A 22,581-nucleotide genomic window follows, 5' to 3' on the forward strand; every position below is an offset into this window, starting at 1 on the left:
AAAATTTTGTACAGTAGGAATGTTTATTGGGGAGACATTACTGAAACTGACACAAAGTGTTTAATAGAAATTCGCTTAAAAGGATTAAATCTCATCTGGCATAGGAACATATTTAAAACAGTGGGGTTGACACATAGATACATCTGTGTAACCCAACCATCAAGGCTGACAAACTAAATCTACTTGTTTAGTAAAGTTAATGACTAATTCTGATCAGTACATGGCCAAAAGAATAAGTAAACACTATATCATAAGAGCTGAAAAACACCTGCTGGGAAATGACTATTTTTGTAAATACTTAAAAGCCATATAAATGTATTATTATATTTTTATCTTTTCTAAAGTATTATAATTGGCAGGACTCAAGTTGGTAAACTTAAATATATTTCAACATTTTATTAAACATTTAAAATATTTTATCCATATCAAGCATCAGGGGCTTAAAATGAGCTATTCCAAAAAATGTATGATCTATATCAATACTCTCATTTTAAAAGAATTATTATAATTTATTCATATATGAAATATAAAAATTATCATTAGAGTATGTATTAGACTTAAATTGATAACAAATAAAAAATATTAATCTTACCTGTAATCCCGGCTACTCAGGAGGCTGAGGCAGGAGAACCACTTGAACCCAGGAGGTGGAGGATGCAGTAAGTGGAGACTGCGCCACTGCACTGCAGCCTGGGTGATACAGTGAGACTGCATCCAAAAAAAAAAAAAAAAGTAATCTGACAACATAATAATACATTTAGGTCATCACAAAACAGCATGGTCATTAAAATGAGTTTAGCAGAATAGTCAAACGTATTTCCAAAGAGTAACTTAGTATAAACTATAGGTAGTTTGAGATTTAAAATGTGGCAAACGAAAAGATTTGAAAGTCTGAGAACTGTTAGCTCAAAAATAGGGCAGTATAAAGGCTACAGAGATTCAAATACCAATGAATGACAAAGAAAAAAAAAATTGGTCCAATACTTAGTCAAAATGTGACTATTAGTACTACTAGGCTAAAATTAAAAGTATTAATGTCTATCGATTATAGCAAATATACTGCCAAAAAGCTCTAAGACATCTTTAACAGCTGAATCAACTTATTTTTTATTTCTTCTTAGACAAATGCTTTTTGCCACAAATAATCATTATACAACCATTTACATATTATGTTCTTAGAAAATAAGAGAATAAAATCAGAAAAGGAGACTTTCACATAATAATAGGAAATATTTTTGAAAGAAAATCTGATGTGGGAATCCTAATCTAATTACTGTATCAAATTCAACCAATTCTCGGTTGAAAGTAAACTACAGTATCATTTCATAAGAGTGTTTACTGATGAAATTAGCCAGGATGAATTGCAATGTTAACAGCCATAATAAATAAATGTCATAAAATACTTATTTTAGTCAACAGAATAAGGTTGTTTAATAATTGTCTTAGTCCATTTTTTTTTTTTTTTATAAAGGAACACCTAAGGCTGGGTAATTTATGAAGAAAAGAGGTTTACTTGGCTCAAAGTTCTACAGGCTGTATAAGAAGCATGGTACCAGCAGCTGCTTCTGGGGAGGGTCTCAGGCTGTTTCCACTCATGGGTGAAGGGGAAGGGGAACCTGCATGTGAAGAGATTACATGGTAAGCGAGGAAGCAAGACAGAGAAGCAAGAAAATCGATAGGAGGGAGGTGCTAGGCTCTTAACCAGCTCTGGCAGGAACTAACGGAGAACTCACTCATCATTACTAGGTGGGCACCCAAGCCATGTGTCAGGGATCCACCTCCATGCCTGAAACATCTCCCACTAAGCCCCACCTCCAACACTAGGGATCAAATTTCAACATGAGATTTGGAGGGATCCAACAAACCAAATGATAGCAATAATGCTCCCAAAACACAGCAGGTATATGAAATGTAGCATTACTAATGAAGTGTGCTGTACATCTTATCTGCCTGCTTCGTTAGTGACTTTATTATAAGATAGGTTTAAAATGAGGCAAAGAACATGCACCTTTCCGGCCAGGCACAGTGACTCACGCCTGTAATCCCAGCACTTTGGGAGGCTGAGGCAGGTGAATCACGAGGTCAGGAGATCGAGACCATCCTGGCTAACACGGTGAAACCCCATCTCTACTAAAAATATAAAAAATTACGCCAAGTGCGGTGGTTCACACCTGTAATTCCAGCACTTTGGGAGGCCAGGGCGGGTGGATCACCTGAGGTCGGGAGTTCGAGACCAGCCTGATGACCATGGAGAAATCCCATCTCTACTAAAAAAAAATACAAAGTTTTAGCCGGCAGTGGTGGCACATGCCTGTAATCCCAGCTATTCGGGAAGACTGAGGCAGGAGAATCACTTGAACTCGGGAGGCAGAGGTTGTGGTGAGCCGAGATCACGCCATTGCACTCCAGCCTGGGCAACAAGAGCAAAACCCCGTCTCAAAAAAAATAAATAATACAAAAAATTAGCCGGGTGTGGTGGCACACGCCTGTAGTCCCAGCTACTAGGGAGGCTGAGGCAGGAGAACTGCTTAAACCCGGGAGGCAGAGGTTGCAGTGAGCCGAGATCGGGTCACTGCACTCCAGCCTGGGCGACAGAGCAAGACTCCATCTCAAAAAAATAGAAAAAACAACCAAAAAAAACCCCAAAATGAAACAAAACCATGCACCTTTCCTTGATTTAAAGGATTCATCAGTAATTATCCAAATACATGGTACTAGCCTATTAGGGAAATACCATGGTTTTAAGACAGTTGTTATCAATCTTTTTTTCTTTTCATTCAGGGTAGAGGGGCAGAGTAGGGGAAACTTAAGTACAGTAAACAAAATAACAGTGATTTAAATAAAATTGAGAACCAGAAAACCAACTGCTTTCTACATTTTAGGAACTGATTATCACAAACATAAACTTATCTAACAATATCTGTATTTCTATTTGTAGCAAGCATAAGAGTTACAGTGTGCAGGACATTTTAATCACTGTGTGATTTAATTACTGTGTCAGTAAAGGCAGTGGCACAGTCAGATTGACAGAATTGAGAAAAGTCCTGCTGCAAAGGTGAGACAAGTTCTGAGATGATCATTTTCTACAATGTAAGCACTGTGTACATTTATAAATGACATGGTAGGCATGGGAGTGGGCTGGGGTTAGAGAATTCCGTAAAACAAGGGAACTTGAAGAAACGCGAAAGACTGAAAAAACCTGGCATCTTCTAAAGGGTAAAATTAGTATATTTGTTTAAACTATTTTGTCCTTAATTTTAGTCATTTCTAATTTAACAGCTAAAGAACAATTACTTTATAATAATTGAAATATTTGGTATACTTGGTATTACAGCACCCTCTATCACATGATCATATACAGAATACATTTCTATGAACTGGCTGCTTTAATCTGTGAAATTTCATTTACGTAGTTCTCTACTGGTTCTAGGGTTTAGTTTACTACTTCCCATCCACGGAGTCAAAAGGACTACTAACTTGTGCAGGCTTAGTATCACCAGTATAATTTAGTACCGCCTCTCTACTGCAATAGCAAAAAGCATTATCGACAAAGCAATCCTGCACTCTAAATTATTCCAGGTGTAGTCCTAGTACCACTAGCATCAGAATCACCTGAGATTTTATTAGAGCTACACTTACTCAGCTCTATCCCCAGACCTTCCCTCCCAGTTATAACTTCTGGGGTTGAGGCCCAGCAATCTGTTTTAACAAGCCTTCTAGAGAATCTGGATGCGTGCTCAAGTTTGAGAACCACTACTATAGGAGAAACACAATGAAAGAGCGAAGTTAACATGTGCTATCTAAAATCTAAAGGAAATTTGTTTCACTGTATATTTTGACATCCACAGCACCATTCCAATGAAACACTGAAAACAACAGTACTCCAAGCTCACAGGAAAATCTAGGTTTACAAAAAACTCATTAAAGGAAAATGTGTTGATTTTGCTAACTTTGGGGGAATTATTTTTCCTTTCTGATTATCTAAAAAAAAATGATATGCAAACGAATCTACATTCAGTCTGAGCATTTCGGAGGCTACCTTTCTGAAATTTCCATGGCCTATTTTAAAGCAAATTACTACATTCTGCTTCTCGATGGGTTCCTAACACATACATAGCAGGCATTTACAATAGCGTTTTAATAGAGGAAAGGAAAAAAAAGCTTTTACAGCAGAGGCCAATGTAAGCCACAAAGCTCGTGCCATCTTCCTACCAGGCAATTAATACAGGGTCCCAGTCCTCACAGATTAAAGAACTGATATGGAGAAGACTGGGAATGACCCAGCAACAACGCATACGGAAGCAAAAAATGAAACCATTTCTTCTGGACTTAAAACTAGAGAAAGAACCTAGTTTCCGCTCCATTTTGGGTTTGTAAAGCGCCTCCTACAAGCAGCTTCCGCTTCAGAGTCGCGCGGGAACTCGGCGGGGCGGAGACTCCGGTCCCTCCCTGTCCAGGGCGGGAGAAAGGAAAGCAGGGGCCGCGGTTTCTCTGGAAGGTTCCGAGAGAACAGCGCATGCCACCTCACGGGTGGCGGGAGACTGGGCACCAGATGGCGCTGCCGCACCGAGAGCCAGAGCCTGGGCCGCTGGGCAGACGGGAAGAGGCGTCACCGGATCCCTTCCTTTGCGCTCGTTGCCGGAAATGCGCGCCGTAACCAGCCTCTGGTCCCGGATATTAAGACTTCTGGAGGGTTCCCGCGTGAGGGCGGGGCCAGAACCGGAACCGAACGGCGACCGACGGGCCTCGGAGCGGAAGCCCGGGGCGACGCCAGCGGGCCCTAGTTGCTGGTGCGCGCGCCACGTCTTGGCGGGAGCGCGAGGGGCGGGGTCTTGCCATGCGCTTGCGCACTTTGGGGACGTAGGTGCCGCCGGCGTATACGTCTTTTTCCATCTTTGCACGTTTGCTAGGCGGGTAAGGCGGCAATGGTGGCGTAATGGGTTTTGTTTTTAATCCCGCCCACGGGGTTTGGGGTTCTGGCTGTGCGTCAGGTTTCTGGAAGGCTTTGTGGAACGTGAATGGTATAAGAGGCAAAACTGGATCTGTACTTTTTTCTTAGTCTTTAGCGATCCAAGTGCAGTCTGGGTGCGGTCTCAGTACTAAGACGGACCAGCCTTCCCTTCTAAATCTTAGTGAACCGGCTTGATCCCCCGGTTCATCTTTTAAGTGTTTATTCTGAGAAGGTAGGGGTGTCACAAAGAATAAAAAGGGCACACAGACAAATAGACTATTCGTGTGGAACCAAAAAGATTTTAAAATTATTTAAGAAAGCATGTCTTCGTGATTTTTAAACTTTTTAGCAAACGATTTTCTTAGGGAGTTGTGTCAGTTTTTAATTTTTGTCAATACACAGTTTTATATCCTGTGTTTTGTGGTGTGGCCTTGGTCTTTCATCAAATTTTAACCAAAGGAGAACCTCTTGTGCAGATGTGTTCCAAAGGAAAATTTTGTCACGTTTTCACTTTTAAATTTTAGAGGACCATAGTAGTTTCTGAAAGTGCGTTGGCTTTGTTTTTAGATACTGCAAGGAAACAACCAAGTGTGTTGCAGAAATAAAATCTGGATGAGTCTGCATCCGCCCTGTTTAATTTTAAACTAATTCTAAAAATGTCAGCTGTGCAAAGTGCTCAGTTCTCCTGGAAATTTTCTTCAGCCTTGGTAAACACTTTTATCTGGATTTCAGAGCTCTTTGCAGTCCATGGCCTATATAGAAACAATACTTGTAAAAGTCAGAGGGAAAGGAATACAGGCATTCAAGTAGATGTTTTGAAAGAAACAGCAATGGAGCAGAGGATATAAGAAAGATTGTCCGAAATTGCCAAATAAGTGTATTTCATTATTTTTTGCTAAAACCTTTAGATAACCTTGGTAGTTGGTAGTGGAAAGAATGCTGCTGTGACGTGAGGATACCATGGCATCTGTTTATGTAAAAGCTAAGGGGATATTGCAATATCATTAAAGATTGGTCAGAAATAGGGCAAGAAGGAGGCAAGATATCCAAAGGGGAAGAAAAGGGGAAAACGTTGGAAGATAACTAGAAAACGTGAAAGAGGTCAGAGCTGAAGCTGTAATAGATCTTGAAAGAGTGATCTGGAAGATTGCAAAATAGCTTTTAGACCCTAAAATCAATTATGTGGAATAAAGAATCAGTTTATTTCATCATTGCATACTTCAGCTTTGGCTATACCCCATTGAGTTGCTTACTTTTTTTTCGACTTTCCCATCTTTATATCGTATATAAACAACCTTAAATTGAGAGATTGCTTCATTTTGCTACCATTATACTATTAAGTTACACTAACATAGCTCTTCACAGTTTAAAGAATACACGTATATTCAGAAATAGTGGCATTGACTCCTTTGCAAATATCTTCAACTCTTACCCCTCACTTTTAGCACTTGCCCGGCAAAACTCAAACCATGGATGAACCCCTGCGTGCGTTTATCTTTTCTGAGCTTGGGCCCAGTCTGATAACTGTTGGGTGGACTAGTGTGATCTCACACCTAAATTGGCTCTGCATATTGATCAGTTCTCCTACTCTTTTGCTCTACTGACTTTACCCTTTCCTTCTGTAATCCAAATACCTCATTCTTTTCCCTCTTCAAATTATTAACTTCCTCCTCAACTAATGACTTTGCCTCACACTTTATTGAAAAAAGAATTGTGAGCATAAGCCAAGAATTTTCGTGTATTCCAACCATCAAATCTATTTGTGTCTGCACTCATCAAACATCCTTGTATAGTAGTCCCCTTTATACATGGTTTTGCTTTCCATAGTTTCAGTTACCCACTGTCAACCAAGGTCCAAAAATATTCAATGGAAAATTTCAGAAATATAAATTTTAAATTGCTAGAAGTTGTAAGTAGTATGATAAAATCTCATGCTGCCCCTCTCTGTGCCTCCCAGAGCGTGTGTCCTCCCTTTGTTCAGCATCCACTATCACGGTTATCACCTATCACCGTATCAATGAGCTTGGATTCAAGTAACCTTTATTTTCCTTAATAATGTCTCCAAGGCCCAATAGTAGTGATTCTGGCAATTTTGATATGCCAAAAGAAGCCTTAAAGTGCTTCTTTTAAGTGGAAAGGTGAAAGTTCTCGACTTAAAGAATCACCCAAGGTCACTAGGAACCAAGTGGTTGGTAAGAATTAGTCTTCTATCTGTGAAATTATGAAGAAATAAAAAGAAATTCGTGCATAATATATTTAGGGTAGGGTATTCTCTGAAGTTTCAGGCATCCACTAGGTTCTCGGAACGTACCCCTAAGGCTAAGGGGGAACTACTATAGTTTAAAAGGGTGACAGGTCTTTTTATCAAATGCCAACACTTGCTACTCTTAGTGTTTAGTTTTAGCCATTAAGTGGGTATATTTTCAAAACTTTTGCCCATTTTAAAACTAAGTTGTTTGTAATTGAGTTGTAGGAGTTATTTACATACTATGCGTATGCCTTTTTTGTCAGAAGTATACGTCGTGAATATTTTTCTCCCAGTCTGTGGCCTGCTTTTTCATGTTCTTAATAGTATCTTTTAAAGAGCAGCTTTTGTTTGTAAGTTGTATTTTTCTAGGGATTTGTACATATCCAAATATTCATTAGCATAAAGCTGTTCATAAAATCCTCTCATTTCTAAGATTCACAATATATCTTATTTATGTTTATGATCTCCTTAATTTTTAGTATGGCACAATAATGGTTGATAGTCATATTTTTCAAAATGGAAATGCTGTTATTCTAGTAGCATTCGTTAAAAATACCATTTTCTTCATTGAATTACCTTGGCATCTTTATTAAAAATCTCCCGATCTTCTGAATTTGTATTCTATTCAATTCTGTGGATAAATATGTCCGTTCTTAACCCAGTCCCACACTGTATTGATTACTGTAGCTTTATACGTCTTGAAATCAGATAGTGGAAGTATTTTTTTCCTCAAAATTACTTTGACCATTCTAAGCCCTTTGCATTTTAATATAAATTTTTAAATTGTCATTTCAATTTCTAAAAACGTCTGCTGGGATTTTGAATGGGATTCTGTTAAATTTATTCATCAACTTGGAGAGAACTGACATCTTAAAAATACTAAGTTTTCCAATCTATGAACATGGCATATGTCTCCTTTTATTTTGATCTTTAATTTCTGTTTGTAATTTTCAGCATACAGGTATTGAACATATATTGTTAAGTTTCTTCCTACACGTTTCGTGGTTTTTATTCTAAGTGTATTTTTTTAGTTTAAGTTTTCAGTTTGTTGAATCATTTTATTTCAGTTCTACAATTTTCTTATGTATAGATTCTACATCTCTAGTATTAATAAATTCAAGGCCGGACGCAGTGGCTCACGCCTATAATCCTAGCACTTTGGGAGGCTGAGGTGGGCAGATCACAAGGTCAGGAGATTGAGACCATCCTGGCTAACACGGTGAAACCCCGTCTCTACTAAAAATACAAAAAATCAGCCCACCGTGGTGTTGGGCACCTGTAGTCCCAGCTACTGTGGAGACTGAGGCAGGAGAATGGCATGAACCCAGGAGGCGGAGCTTGCAGTGAGCCAAGATTGTAACACTGCACTGCAGCCTGGGCGACAGAGCGGGACTCCGTCTCAAAAAAAAAAAAAAAAAGAAATTCGATAGTTTGTGCCCATTAACACCAATATTTGGATCATCTGTGGATCTTGTTTCCATTATCTTTTACTTCTGTTTCTGGTATGCCCAGAAATTCTTTATGAAATGCTGTCTTTGTTTATGAAAAAAAAAAAATTACTGGGCTCTGAGTGGTGTTTTTTCTTCTATAAAGGGTTTACTTTTGCTTCTGTTAGGAAGCTAGGCTAAGGGCAGAGCGCCTTAATCTAACTTAATCTAATATGGAAGTGAGATTATTTCAAACTGGTTTTCAGACTTTGTTAGGTTTGGCCTATTTCAGGTTCATTCTTACTCTTGGGGGTGGTCCTTTCTGTGTCCCAGCTAAAAGCCGAGGTGTCAGGCCTTCCCTCTTTGGTGGGCCCTGAACTCCCATTTTTATTTTCTCCGTTCGTGGACTCCTGAAAGGAAGCTCTTCTCAGCTTCTCTGCTTCTTAGTTGCCATTATCTGTGTAACTTCTCAGCCTTTGAAACAACTTCCAAATTGTTGAATAAGGTAAGGGGAAAAAGTGAGTCACATATGGGCAGACTTCTCTGCACCCTTCTTTGGGATCTTGTCCTCTCAAGATCCTTTTTGTATTTTACTCAGATTTCCCTAGTTCTTCACAGTTCAGAGGTGGGGTCTGTTTTTTTTAAAAATCCTCATAATCTGAGAGTCTTGATGATAATAAAGACAGGCTCTTTTTTCTGAGCTAGTGTCACTAGTTTTTGTTTCTAAACATCAGAAACAACACAGAAGACATGGAAGTGACTTTCCGTCTTACTTGGAGGCGTTTGTGGGACCTCCTGGTGGTGATAGCCCCTTGCCACAGATGGGTTCCTAGGCAATGCCCTAGTTCTCTTTAGAGTTGGCCCGACTCTGTCTTCTGCATGGGGAAGCACCCTCTGTTCCTTTTGCTGAGAGATCAGGATAGTTCTGTTTCCAGGCAAGCCAAACATGACTATGCTGTAGCTGTAAATTCAGTCTGTCACCTTTGGTGCTCTTAAAATACAAGCATATGTTCTAGTCAGACAAGAAGAAATACATCTTTTCTTTTCTTTTCCTGTTTTTTTTTTTTTTTTTTTTTTGGTGCCAGTAAAGAAATATACACTTCCCAGCCCGAGAGTGGATTTGATTTTTTACCATAATTTCAAGGAATGATTATAGAAAACCTTGCCCACAGGTGTGTGAGTGTACTGCAGAAAGATCGAATGATCAGAATTTAATCCAAGACCCCTCACTTTCTACATGGGTGTAATTGAGCAAGTTATTTAACTTTTCTGAGCCTCAGTTTCCCTAAAGTGTCAAATAAGATACGTACTTGCCAAGATTGAGTTTTTAAAAGTTTGTTTGTAAAATGTCTGATACATCATGGGTTCTTTATTGTTTTTAAAATTATACAAAAAAACAGTTTTAACTTCAAGGGCCAATGTTAGTCATAACTTCTCTGCATAGCAGCAGTATTTAGGAAGCCACAACATTTCCAGATTCATTTTCCTGAGCTTCATTTTCTTGCTCATCACTTAGTTTGTTTTATTCAGTAAACATTGACTGGACTCCCACTAAGTGCTGAACGCTGCACTAGGATGCAAAACCAGTGAAACAATAACCTGTCTCACAGCTATGTAAACAACTTACTCATTTTATTGAAAGCCATGATCAGAACTGTTCTGAAAGTTTTCTCATCTGTAGTGTTCAAGTCGTGGTATTTGCTCTCTTGCTGCTATTTAATGAATCCTGAAATTGTTTTTATAACCTAAAATAAAATTTTTACTATGATAAAATAACCTAAAAGAAAATCTGATTAAAAAGTTTATTTAATGTGGAATAAAATTTAATGTAAAGCAGCTCTAATATGAATAGCAAGGGAATTTTGTTACTAACAAACCAACAGAACAATATAATGAGGCAGTTTCGCTAAGACTGTATGACAAAATGGAACCTGAACTCTGCTCCAGTGTATTAATATTTATTTAGTGTGACTTTTACAGAGATTGGAGGATAGGCTGTCATCAGACATCACAGGGAAGTTCTGTTTCATAAGCTGGCAGAAGCAATTTCTTCTTTCTTTAAAGAGGAAAACCGCGTTTTATAGTTGCATGTTGTTAAAAGAGGTATCTACCAGGTTTTCCCTTTTAATCCTGCTTTTCAGATTGTGCTAGCCCAGAGAGAGTTGTAAACCCCTTGAATATAAGACATTGGCTTCAGTTTTTATTATGTCAACTCTCATATGCATTCCTAATGTTTATCTAATTTTTATCCTACCAAGAGAGCATAATCATGCAGTAAATATGGACTGAGTAATATTACAACATCTCAGATTCAGGAGACTCTCCCATGATAGGAAAATATATTTCAGAATCAAATATTCTTATTTCCTGAGCTTCATTTTCTTTATTATTTTTTATTCATTTTCATTTTCCTAACTTATAGAATAAACAAATGCAGCTTGGAACAGTTAAAAAGTTTCTTACAGTTATTGATGATAAAACAGTCCAAATTATGTTACACTAAATTTCATAAATTTCTGGCTTTAAAAACACATATGATGTAATGGCATGTTAAATAACGACCAATACTATTTAATTGTCTTATTTTCCATTTCTGTTTTGCTTCACCGTCTTACCATTTTATCTTCCACCTTTGAATCAAGTACTCTTAACTGTATCACTGAGGATTAACAGTCCTATATATTTAATTTATTTACATGCACACACACAATGAAATGTCACATCTAGAGCAGCTTTCCTGTAACCCAGCTCTATTCGTGTCCCCAAAATCACCGATGCTGTTATTCCAGATCATGATGAGGACTAGCTGAGGTGTTAAGTCTGACATCTGTGTGTTCTATAAGGGATCACTCAGTCCTCTTCCATTCCAATAACTTAAGTATAGATTTTCGGACTGTCATCTCGCCTTTTATAATGTGCTTAGATGGAATCAGTAAAACAAATGTGCCTTTTATTTCCCTGAATGGGGTTATTATAAAGAAACAAGAAGCCATAAATAAGGGTGCAAATTTCCCTTTATCCCCAAAACACAAATAGTCACATTTGAGGGCTAGAACATATTTACTTAAGCTTTTGTGATAAGAGAAAGAATGTAAGTTTTTTATGTTCAAAATAAAGTTGACCTTGGTGCAAAACAACCAATATGTTTTAAGAACTTTCTCCTCCTTTGAAGCAGGCCTTTGTTATATCTTTAATTAATATAATTAAGTTATTTTGAAAATCAAAATAATTAATTGATGTTTTTCTTTCTCATCTGTTCCTGGAAGTTGTATTTTTAAGTTACTAAAATACAATTTTATCTTTAATTGATTGCCTCTGATTCTCTGATAAAACCTTAAAATACAAATTATCTTTTACTTAATTGTATCGATCTGAAATTGTTATAGTTCAAGAATATTTGTATGTAACTCTTCTAAACTTCTTTGAAATCATCAATATTAAGTTTAAATGAAGACTTGGGGCTAAAATTTCCAGTGAGTGCTTTTTTCACTTTTATTTTTATTTTTGGCTAGTCGTATTCAGATTTATGTAATGAAGAAAACCCATTTGGTTCTCTTTTTTTTTTTTTGAGACGGAGTTTTGCTCTTGTCACCCAGACTGGAGCACAATGGCATGATCTCAGCTCACTGCAGCCTCTGTCTCCTGGGTTCAAGCAATTCTCCAGCCTCAGCCTCCTGAATAGCTGAGATTACAGGCACACACAACCACACCAGGCTAATTTTTGTATTTTTAATAGAGATGGGGTTTCACCATATTGGCCAGGCTGGTCTCGAACTCCTGACCTCAGGTGATCTGCCTGCCTTGGCCTCCCAAAGTGCTGGGATTACAGGCATGAGGGAGCCACTGCACCCAACCTAGTTCTCCTTTTATTATGTCCAGAATTTGGACATAACATCTTCTTTCATCAAGAAAACGGTACATTTTTATTTTTTTTACTTTTCATCTTTGGGGTTAATGTTTCATTTGTCATGAATAGTTTGGATGGTAGATAACCACAACTTGACTAATAAAAGTAAAATACGTTTTTATAAAATAATGTTAAAACAGGCACAATCCTTAATCTCATAGTGCTTATACTTGACACTTAAATTAAGAAGAAGGTAAATATATTCAAAGGCCACTGAAATGTTCTATAATAATTTTAATAGTGTTTCCACAGTGTATTCTATATATAAAAATACATTAGAAAAGGTTCCTTTTCTCCTGCTTAATATTGTACATGATCACAAAATACATGTATGAGAAAACAGCCTGTGGCTTCAAATATCTTTAAAACAAGGATTACATGACTAAATTAAATATTTGATAAACAAAAAACCTTTTTAAAAATGTTGAATTCCAACGTGTACCTGTTGAATTACATTTAAAACCAGACAGAAAATACACACTTCTTTCTGTCCTACTTCTTCAGCTATTTTCCCTGTCTGGTGCACAACATTCTTAAACTGCTTAGAGGAAACTTGACACAGAGCATTGCATCATCCAGTTCGTTCATGTGGCTGTCACTGAGCTTGAACACCATGCCAAAGAAGATACTCTAAAAGTCTGATAACTCAAAATAATATAATTTGTAAAGGCCTAATATTTTATGGTAGGAGACTCTGGGACATAAAATAGACGTTCTATTGATGAGAAATCTGAGACTATAGAAAAAGCGAAAAGTACACCCAGCTAACAAAAAGAGTGATGTCAGGGTTGCTAATAGACTTTCCTTGCTTGCCCCAGAGCATTCCTATTGTGATATCATCACCCCACTTACCTCTATTTATTGATTAGTTGTCAGTTACTTTTGAAAAATCGTAAGCACAAAGTTCTGACCAATATTCTGATGAACATAAAGTGAGTATAAGAGATGTCCTTCCTTTCTAGAAACTTTGAGAGTAATTGAAGAAAAGAGGCACATTCATGTAATGGGAAACACCTTATGACGAAGTGTGCTGTGAGAGCAGAGAAGAGCATAATAACATTCAGCATTTGTTAAGAGCTGAACATGTGCCTAGAGCTTTATATCCAGTCTTCACTGTCATGATCAGGGTGGCTGGGGAAGTCTCCATGGAAGAGGTGCTCAGGTGTTTGAAAGTTTTATTGACACCAAATATGAGGAAATTGTAAGCAAACGCTTTGGTTTAAATTTGCATGGGATCTTGCCATGTACTTCCTAGCCTTTTCAATTTATATAAGCATAAATCCACTTATTTACCAGATGTAATAACTTTAATGAATGTAAACAACTTGATAGGTGAACAACAACAAAAAAGCTTTGTTTTTTTCTTTCTGTTGTTCCTTCAAATATGTGCAAGGAATATTTCTTCTCTACTTTGAATGATTTCTCAGGTGGGTGCCATAGCATTTCCAATCATTTTAAAGTAAAACATCCTGTGGTTACCTTTTGGCACAAGTACAGTTTCATTTAAATATTCAGAACTTTCAGACCATTTATAATCATATAGCTTCATAATCTTACCTAATTTAAAGCTGCTTCCCACTGCTGAGGCTTGCTATGGGCAGAGAGGCCTATGGCGGTTGGCTTCTCTTTTGCTTTCCTATCTTGCTCTATTGCTCCTTACCCAGTCTGCTACCTGCAGTGTCTCGTCCACCAGGTTCTTACCAGGTAGAAAGGACTGGGGGAAAAGACCCAAGTTTACATGGTCACTACTCTAACAATCTGGAACTGGCATTCTTGGGGCTTTGATTCCAAAAGTACGTCTTTATGTTCCTTTGTCTGGAATCTCCAGTGACACTATTCTCAGATTGGCCTTTTTCCCACTGGCCACTTAGGACTTCAGCCAACATTTAGCCATGGGCGACTGATATATTCGCCTCACCCAGGTTCTTTCTGTTGGGGTCCCATTGCCCCAGCCCCTTTGGAGAAATTTTCTTGGCCGCTTTCGTCACCTGGAAGGTGCCTATCTGGTCCACAAGAACCACTTGTACTTCATTGACCCAGTTTTGTGTGGAAATACAGTAATTGTCTTACAGGACCATTGCTGTGCTTTAGATTCCTCATGTCTGAATCAGACACCAGACAGGAATCAGATTAGTTCATAATGACATGAGATACAAATAAACAATTGCTCGGAAGTACAACATTTTTACACCCATATGACATAAATTTCTCTCCTGTTTTCATGAAAGGCATTTTGTACACACACTATCCCAGGTATATTAATAGCAGACAAGTAAAAGTCAAAGCATTACAACTTTGACAAAAATAAACAATGCTTTTAGACTTCAAGATAGAAAAATTTCTTACAAGCACAGCCGTAAAAAAAGAACTAAATCAAGGGACCAGAGGAAATGCTAAAAATTATTATTCAAGAAGGAAAAAAGATTAGAAGTTACATATTGAAAGAGTTCACCATACACCTAAAAAGATCAACCCAGAGTTATCAAGACATACTACCACAATTAAGCGTTTTGATTTTTAAATATCCTTTGAATATTTAGAGGGGAAAAGAGCACATGATTTATAAGAGATTATAATTAGATAAACTTCAGTTTTTTTCAATAGCAATACATTAGGCTAAAAGAAAATAAGGTAACGTAATTAAGATTCTCAAGGGACAAAAAGTATGTGCCAAGCATTTTGTGTCTGGAAAAACTTACTTTCTAGCAAAAAGGGCATGAGGACTCATGAGATCTTTCTGAAGAGCCTGCTAGAAAATGAGCTTCAGGTAACAGGTGAGCAGAGTGACAGCCTACAGACTTTGCTGAGCTGCAATAGAGACTTCATAGGAGAACTAAGAGTCAATGAAGGCTAAGAGGAAGAGAAAATAGTATATAATGCTAAAAAAAAGATGGGGATAGAGGGGGGACAGCACATGCAAAACCTTTTATAGTGTTTTCAGTACTTCTGTTGGTGGTAGCATTAGGATTGTTATTTTGAGACTATTAAGTGTATAATATGAGATAAAAAACAAATGAGTAATTATGGAATATTCTGATTCTGTCATAGTTTGTGTCCTTGAAAACCAAGATTCTCAGTTTAGAAGAAAAGAGATACATATGTAATAGGTTAGAGACTAAGTAAAAGTCCTGTAGTCTTACATTCAAACTAGAAGTATTGGATATGAACTCATGAGTTTTCTCTCTCTCACCACCCTCTTCTCTTCCTTTCTGTCTCTATGTCTGTTGAAAACACCTAGAAACAATGACCAACCCAGTGGTAATGACTGTCCCTATTGTTTGGATTGTGTTCTTGAAATAATTCCTTATTTAGAGAAACCAGGGCTTCTAGGAGAAACTTCTATTTCTAGGCTTAAGGAAGGAAATGTATAAGATAAACCCAGAACAGCTTGTCATACCATGGCAAGGTAGCTATCAAACACTACCAGGGTCTCAGAAACCAAATTGACAAGGCACCCACTAGCTAAGGACAGAATAATTTGAATGTCATTCACAAGAATAATTACAGTGAATTGAAACTTGTCAAATATATTTAAATCCATGGTTCATAATGATACTTTTTAAAAAATAGTTGATCACCTTTAGAGCATGAGTGTGTTAGTCTGTTTTCAACACTGCTGATAAAGACACACCCAAGACGACAATTTACAAAAGGAAAAGGTTTAATGGGCTCACAGTTCCATGGGTGGGGAGGCCTCACAATTATGGTGGAAGGTGAAAGGCACGTCTCACATGGCAGACAAGAGAAGAGAGCTTGTGCAGGGAAACTCCCCTTTATAAAACCATCAGATCTCATAAGATTTATTCACTATTATGGGAATAGTACAGGAAAGACCTGCCCTCATGATTCCATTACCTCCCACCCATTCCCTCCCACAACACGTGGAATTGTGGGAGCTACAATTCAAGATGAGATTTGGGTGGGGACACAGCCAAACCATATCAATAGGGAACCAATTCATTATCTTGAAAACTAAGAAATAAAGTGAAAGGATGAAGTATTCTGGTTTCCTATATGAACTGTAACACTAGGTAGTCAAATAGTAAATGAGGGAAAATATCACTGTATAAACATATTCCAACTCATAGATGAAAAAAGAATTAACATATCGCTGTGTTGCAGCCCCTAATGAATGAATACATATAGGTATTTTGCATGACTAGCTGCTAATATCATTAAAAAGAAAGACAGCCAGACATCATATACCTCTTGATGGAAGCACACAACACTACCTATAGTCATGTCAAAGGGATTAAACTCAAATCTTAATTAGCTCCTGGTTTTCAGAAAAACAGAAGACAAGAACAAGTTGAAGTGTGCAATTGAACATGCAATTTGCAAAGTTCAGATTGGGAAAACTCTTGAATTTTTCAACAGATAAACTATAACAAAAATAGGTTATAGATGAAAACACAAAAGACATCAAAAAATGTATAAAGGGGCAAGACTACACTTTAATGCCTAGGGATGCACATGAACACATAAAGATGCATCTCAGTGATAAACAATGAAAAATGCAAGGAAATAATTACTGTAAAAGCCAGAATAATGGTTACTTGTGGTGGGGGAAAAAGGGAATTGCAATTGGTATGGGATATTTGGAGCGGTTTGGGTCGGGGAGTTCTTGCACAGTTTGACTTCTTGATGTGGTGGTGGTTAAAAGGTTGTACACCTTACTTTATGAAGTCATGCATCTGTTTTATGTGCTTTTCTGTGCTTTCCCTTTATTTCCTTTATTTCACAATAAAAATAAGATGTTGAAGAAGCATTCACCCAAAAAAAACCAAAAACAAAAAAACACGAGTAGAGGCAAGGGAGAATTAAGTTCAAATTTAAAATGTTAGGATACCAGCAATTATGTATGTTAACTCTTTGATATTTATGTAGGCTCCTTATCTTTTCTAATTTTCACAATTGTAAAACACATCAATAAAAAAAATTTCACAGGGCTCCCATTACCTACAGCAAAATTTCAAACTCCTTAACATGTGGTTTCTTATCTGGGGCTCCCCATTTACCTTCTACAGATCATTTGCTGCCAGTACCCCCTAGGCACCATCAGATGGACTCAGATAAAATCCTCACTATTCTTTGAGCATGCTGTTTCTTTTTGTGCTTTCATGCCTTTGGGATTCCCATCCCCTGAAATACCGCTCTTCCTCCTGCTAAATTTAGTTTAAAGGTTACAACCTCTATGAACACTTCCTTTTCCCCTAGGCAGAATTATTTGCTTTTTTGTCTGTTTTCCCATATCATTTTGTACATACTTTGGCTTAAATCCTTTTGATAGATCTGTCTATATGACCCTTTCTCCTTAGTTTAGAAGTCTTTAGGAAAATGTTATATTTATTTTTACTTCCTCAGTCCTGGGACAACACTTGGCATATGAATGAATGAATGAATGGCTGACTGGATGAATGAATAAATGAATGAATGAGAAGAGACAGGAATTGAGGGCTCCAAAGATATACTTTGTTGTAACACCATTGGGTTCAGGAACAAGATGCAGGTTTCTAAATCAACTATGTACTAGTGAAAAATAAAGGCATGAAACTATAAAAACTTGTTCCATATGTAATTTTTAAGTAGAACTGGACATCAACATGACCCTTCTGTGTTCTCACATCTCATGCTTTATTCTGTTAGTTTCTGTGCATCTTCAACAGATCACATCATGGGATTTGGAAGAGATATTTGGGTTATTCAATCAACATGGCAGTAACTTTCTTCTTAGTCTGTTATGTTCGGTCTCTGGTTCCTTTTTCTGCAGTATTCAACCCATCAGAAAGAGCATAGTCATGGCTCTCATAAAGTGTATAACAGTTAGATCTCTGGCTTCCTGAAGCCCTGTCAATATCTTGTGTAAAATATGACCCAAAAAATAAAACAGGAAGTAATAAAACCCTATGAATAAATCCTATTAGTATCCCCATTTATTCCAATGAGATGGCAGAGGCACTGGGAGGTTAAGTAATTGGCTGAAGTCACAAGTTACCCTGTTTACATGAAATTTTGGCAAAAATTAGAATGATAATTTTATTACTGGCTTCCTGTACAGTAAGCAGAGGAATCATAATGTGAACTTAGGCAGCAGCCCCCTTTCACTACAGTAAATATAAGCACTAAAGAGATGATTGTTACTGTGACGAGAAAGAGAAATCTTGTGACCAGCACTAGGAAGTGTGAAAAACGGGAAGGCCTCTTATTTCTCAGATGTGGAATCAGTGGTGTCTTTCTTGCTAATTTAGCAGGAAAAATAAATTAGTCTCAGTTATAGGAAGATCTGAGATTAGAAACATTTTTAAAGATAAATTCAATACAAATTATGTTAGCTCAGGGCTGGGTGTGGTGACTCATGCCTGTAAACCCAGGACTTTAGGAGGCTAAGACAAGAGATCCCTTGAGGCCAGGCGTTTGAGATCAGCCTGTGTAACACAGCAAGACCTCATCTCTACAAACATAAAGAAAAAAAAGTTGGCCAGTCACGGTGGCACGCCCTATGGTCTCAGCTACTTGGGAGACTGAAGCTGGAGGATAGCTTGAGCCCAGGAGTTTGAGGTTGCAGTGAGCTACGATTGTGTCACTGTACTCCAGCGTGGGTGACAGAGGTGACCATATCTCAAAAAAAAGAAGTATATATATACACGCACACGCACACGCCTCTACTCGTGTGTGTATATATATACATATGTATACACACACACAGATATGGATATGGATATTGTGTGTATATATATATAATATTAGCTTAGCTGGGGAAAACTTTGTGTTTAAACTTCATCATGTTTTGAATGTTCTCTGGAGGTTCATTACACAAACTTCTTTTTTGAGATATAGGACAAATCTACTATCTGAAGAATAAATATCAAAGGCAACTTTCAGTCTATGCTAGGCTCTGACATTCAGCCAATTTCATTTATATTTGGAACCAAAAACTAATGTTGCATTACTTATGGCTTTTGGATATTAATGGTCAGTTAATGGATTATTAGTAGTATTCCAAATGTTTTAAAATATGGATATTTATAAATGTGCTTTCCTCTAGAAAATTAAACATGATGGTCTTTAGTTTTCATATCATCTGAGTAAGATTCTTCTTTGCAAATCAGGAAATTTTAAAATGGCATGCTATAATTTTAAATATTATATAAAATTAAAATTTGTATAATTATTTCAGAAATGTCCTAGAATTTTTTAAACAAAGGGGTTACCTAACTGTAGTTTTATTTTTTTCTTTTATTCTGAAAAAACAGGATGAATAAAGGAATCAACTCTTTATTTCTCCTGGCTTGGACAGTCTGCCACCTGATTCTTTGCTGTATTTGCATCCATATGAATATCTTAACTCAGAAATTTTTTCCTAAGTTCTCTTTATATGAAATTTGGGCAAAGATTAGAAAGAGAACTTTATTATTGGTTTTCTGTAATTCATAATTGATTTCCTTTCATTGCTCAATTATATATAGTAGAAACTATTCAGTGATGTTTATTACATCAGTAAAGTTGACTGTAGTAGACTATCACCTATTCATAGCAACCTTACAGAATGACTATAAGGATGGCATTAAAAAAAATTTTTTTTTTTTTTGTGAGGGAAGGGGTCTGGAAAAGGAACAAAGGAAGAGATATTGTTTAAGTAATATATGAACTACAAAAAGTAAGTAATGGATAAAGACCCATGGAAAAAAAGTTTGAAAAATCAGGGATTATATTCCAAGAAGCAATGAAATTTGACAGAAAATTCTCGTTCACTTATTTTGCAGTCCAAAGATACTAAATTAAACCCTTAAAACTATGTATTTAAAATAATATAGAAGAAGCTAAAATATAAAAGAAAAATTCTAAAGAACAAAACTTAATAAAATATTTTTCTAGCTGTGTCACTTTTTTGTCAAAGAAGAAAGCAGTTCTCTTTTTTTGATCACTGGGGCTCCCCATTTGTAATGGTTCTAAAAACACCACTTCAAACCACTGTCATTATTTAAAATTCACATCACATGATCCTCAGGACAGCTCAGAGACACAGGAAGTATTGTCTTCCCTTTCTCTATCTTTACATTTTCAGTATTCTTTTATCAATTTACCTGTCATGTATTAACATAATAATAGCTAATATTAACTCATCGCTTAGTATATGCCAGACACTTTTAAAAGTGCTTTACCCTTATAAACTCCTTACAGTCCAGAGAGTGCAAAGCATTACCACTTCTAGTTTTACAGAAGAGGGAACTTAGGTACAGAGAGAAAAAGTAACTAGTCTATAGTCTGTAGCTTAAGTGTCAGAGCCTGGCTTTGAACCCAGAGCTCTAGCTCCATAGCTGGCATTCCTAACTACTTTTTTGCTCTCTTGGTATGGTGGCTATAAAAGTCAACTAAAACTTATGGTCCTAGGGAAGAAGCACGCAGTGAAAGCCATGGAAATAAGAAATTTGGACTTCATTTAACAAATATATATTGAGTGTTCACCCTGTTTCAGTTACTGTGCTAAGTGCTTAGCTACGTATTACAAATATAACTTATTTGTAAGGATTCATAGCTTCCATATTTAGTTTATGAAACTAATACCTTCTTGATAGAAAAATTAACAGAGGACATAAATGAATGTGGCTGCAGAAATACCAAAGAAAACACCAGCTAACCAAATTCAATAGAATTGAAAGGAATTGCATGTCACAACCAAGCACAGTTGATCTCACAAGGATAAGGATGGTTTAATAATTGTAATAATTATTGCCAGGCACTGTGGCTCACACCTGTAATCCCAGCACTTTGGTAGGCCGAAGTGGGTGGATCACCTGAGGTCGGGAGTTTGAGATCAGGCTCACCAACATTGAGAGACCCCATCTCTACTAAAAATACAAAATTAGCCAGGCATGATGGCACATACCTGTAATCCCAGCTGTTCAGGAGGCTGAGGCAGGAGAATCGCTTGAACCCAGGAGGCAGAGGTTGTAGTAAGCTGAGATCACGCCATTGTACTCCAGCCTAGTCGACAAGAGTCAAACTCCGTCTCAAAAAAAATTTATATATATACACATATATATATAAGGTGCCTTAACATGCATTTAATAAGTGCTGTGAGGGGTTGTGTCTGCACCACGAGAGCTCTAGAAAGCTTGCAGGTCGTAGCAGTCAAGTCCTTCCTGCAGATGCAATTTCATTTTCCAGTCTCCACAGGTATCCATCATCTACAAGGTTAACAGGATCCCAAGCCCATTAACCAGCTGAACAAGGGTCTACTATGGAACCCACCCTTACTGGGAGTTAGACAGTCTTCTCCCTCATGGAAGTAGGCCTGGGCCAGTATATAAAGAGAAATATGATGGAGTAGAGAAATCACTGAGAAGAATCAAGAGATGTTAGCTCTCATTTGCTGTGTGATTCTAGTCAATTTATCCTCCTTAGGAATTATTTTATAAAATTAGACTGACACAACTCACCTCACAATGTTGCTGGGAAGAAAAAAAGTTTAGTAATATACATGAAGGTATCATACACAGGATCTCAAGTTAATATCTTTTCATTGAATGTTAGGTTTTCCTGAATAAGATACAGTCCCTAACTTCCCAAAGAAAAGGCGGACAATCCCTGAGCTGCTGTACTGTGACAACAGCAACAAGAGCCATACTTATGGGACTTTCATGTAGTACAGGACAGCCTACTGAACTACGTACCAATATCACCCTCATTTTACAAATGAGACCACAGCAGGTGTTCCTTTAGGCACCTATCAAACTGTGTCTACACCAGCTGGCAGAAATAGGCATTAGTAGTAATCGCAATAGTGCAGTACTAATTAGGTAATCCAACGGCCAACTCCTAATCGTCAACTCTCCTGGCTGCCCATTCAAGGTAGTCTCATTTGTTGCTATTTTTTTCTCAAATCTAAGAACTTTCATACCTTTTAAAGTCGTTGCGTACTTGAAATAAGACGTGGCCCCATTGGCTTCCTCATGGTGTTTTCTCAAGGGCTGGCATGTGTATATACTCTTTAATGTCCTTTGGAGTCTTTCCAGATACATTTTTGAGCTAGGAAATTTCTATAAAA

The 22,581-nt window shown here is 37.3% G+C and overlaps 2 protein-coding genes across 2 annotated transcripts in view; one reads left to right on the forward strand and one right to left on the reverse strand.

The window, feature by feature from the left end:
- The window catches only part of STARD13 (StAR related lipid transfer domain containing 13), a 573,040-nt gene that overhangs the window by 119,005 nt on the left and 431,454 nt on the right, over positions 1-22,581 (forward strand). The window lies entirely within an intron of this gene.
- LOC117096357 lies at positions 655-9,574 on the reverse strand. Its single transcript, XM_033233695.1, has 4 exons — positions 9,400-9,574; positions 4,568-4,906; positions 1,514-1,616; positions 655-708 (listed from the first exon to the last, which is right to left on the reverse strand). The coding sequence occupies exons 1-3, from the start codon at positions 9,572-9,574 to the stop codon at positions 1,519-1,521; spliced, it is 612 nt and encodes a 203-aa protein (XP_033089586.1). The 3' UTR covers positions 655-708; positions 1,514-1,518.

This window comes from Trachypithecus francoisi, unplaced genomic scaffold (genome assembly GCF_009764315.1).
Source record: "Trachypithecus francoisi isolate TF-2019V2 unplaced genomic scaffold, Tfra_2.0 Contig01461, whole genome shotgun sequence".
In the NCBI taxonomy this organism is placed as follows: Eukaryota; Metazoa; Chordata; class Mammalia; order Primates; family Cercopithecidae; genus Trachypithecus; species Trachypithecus francoisi.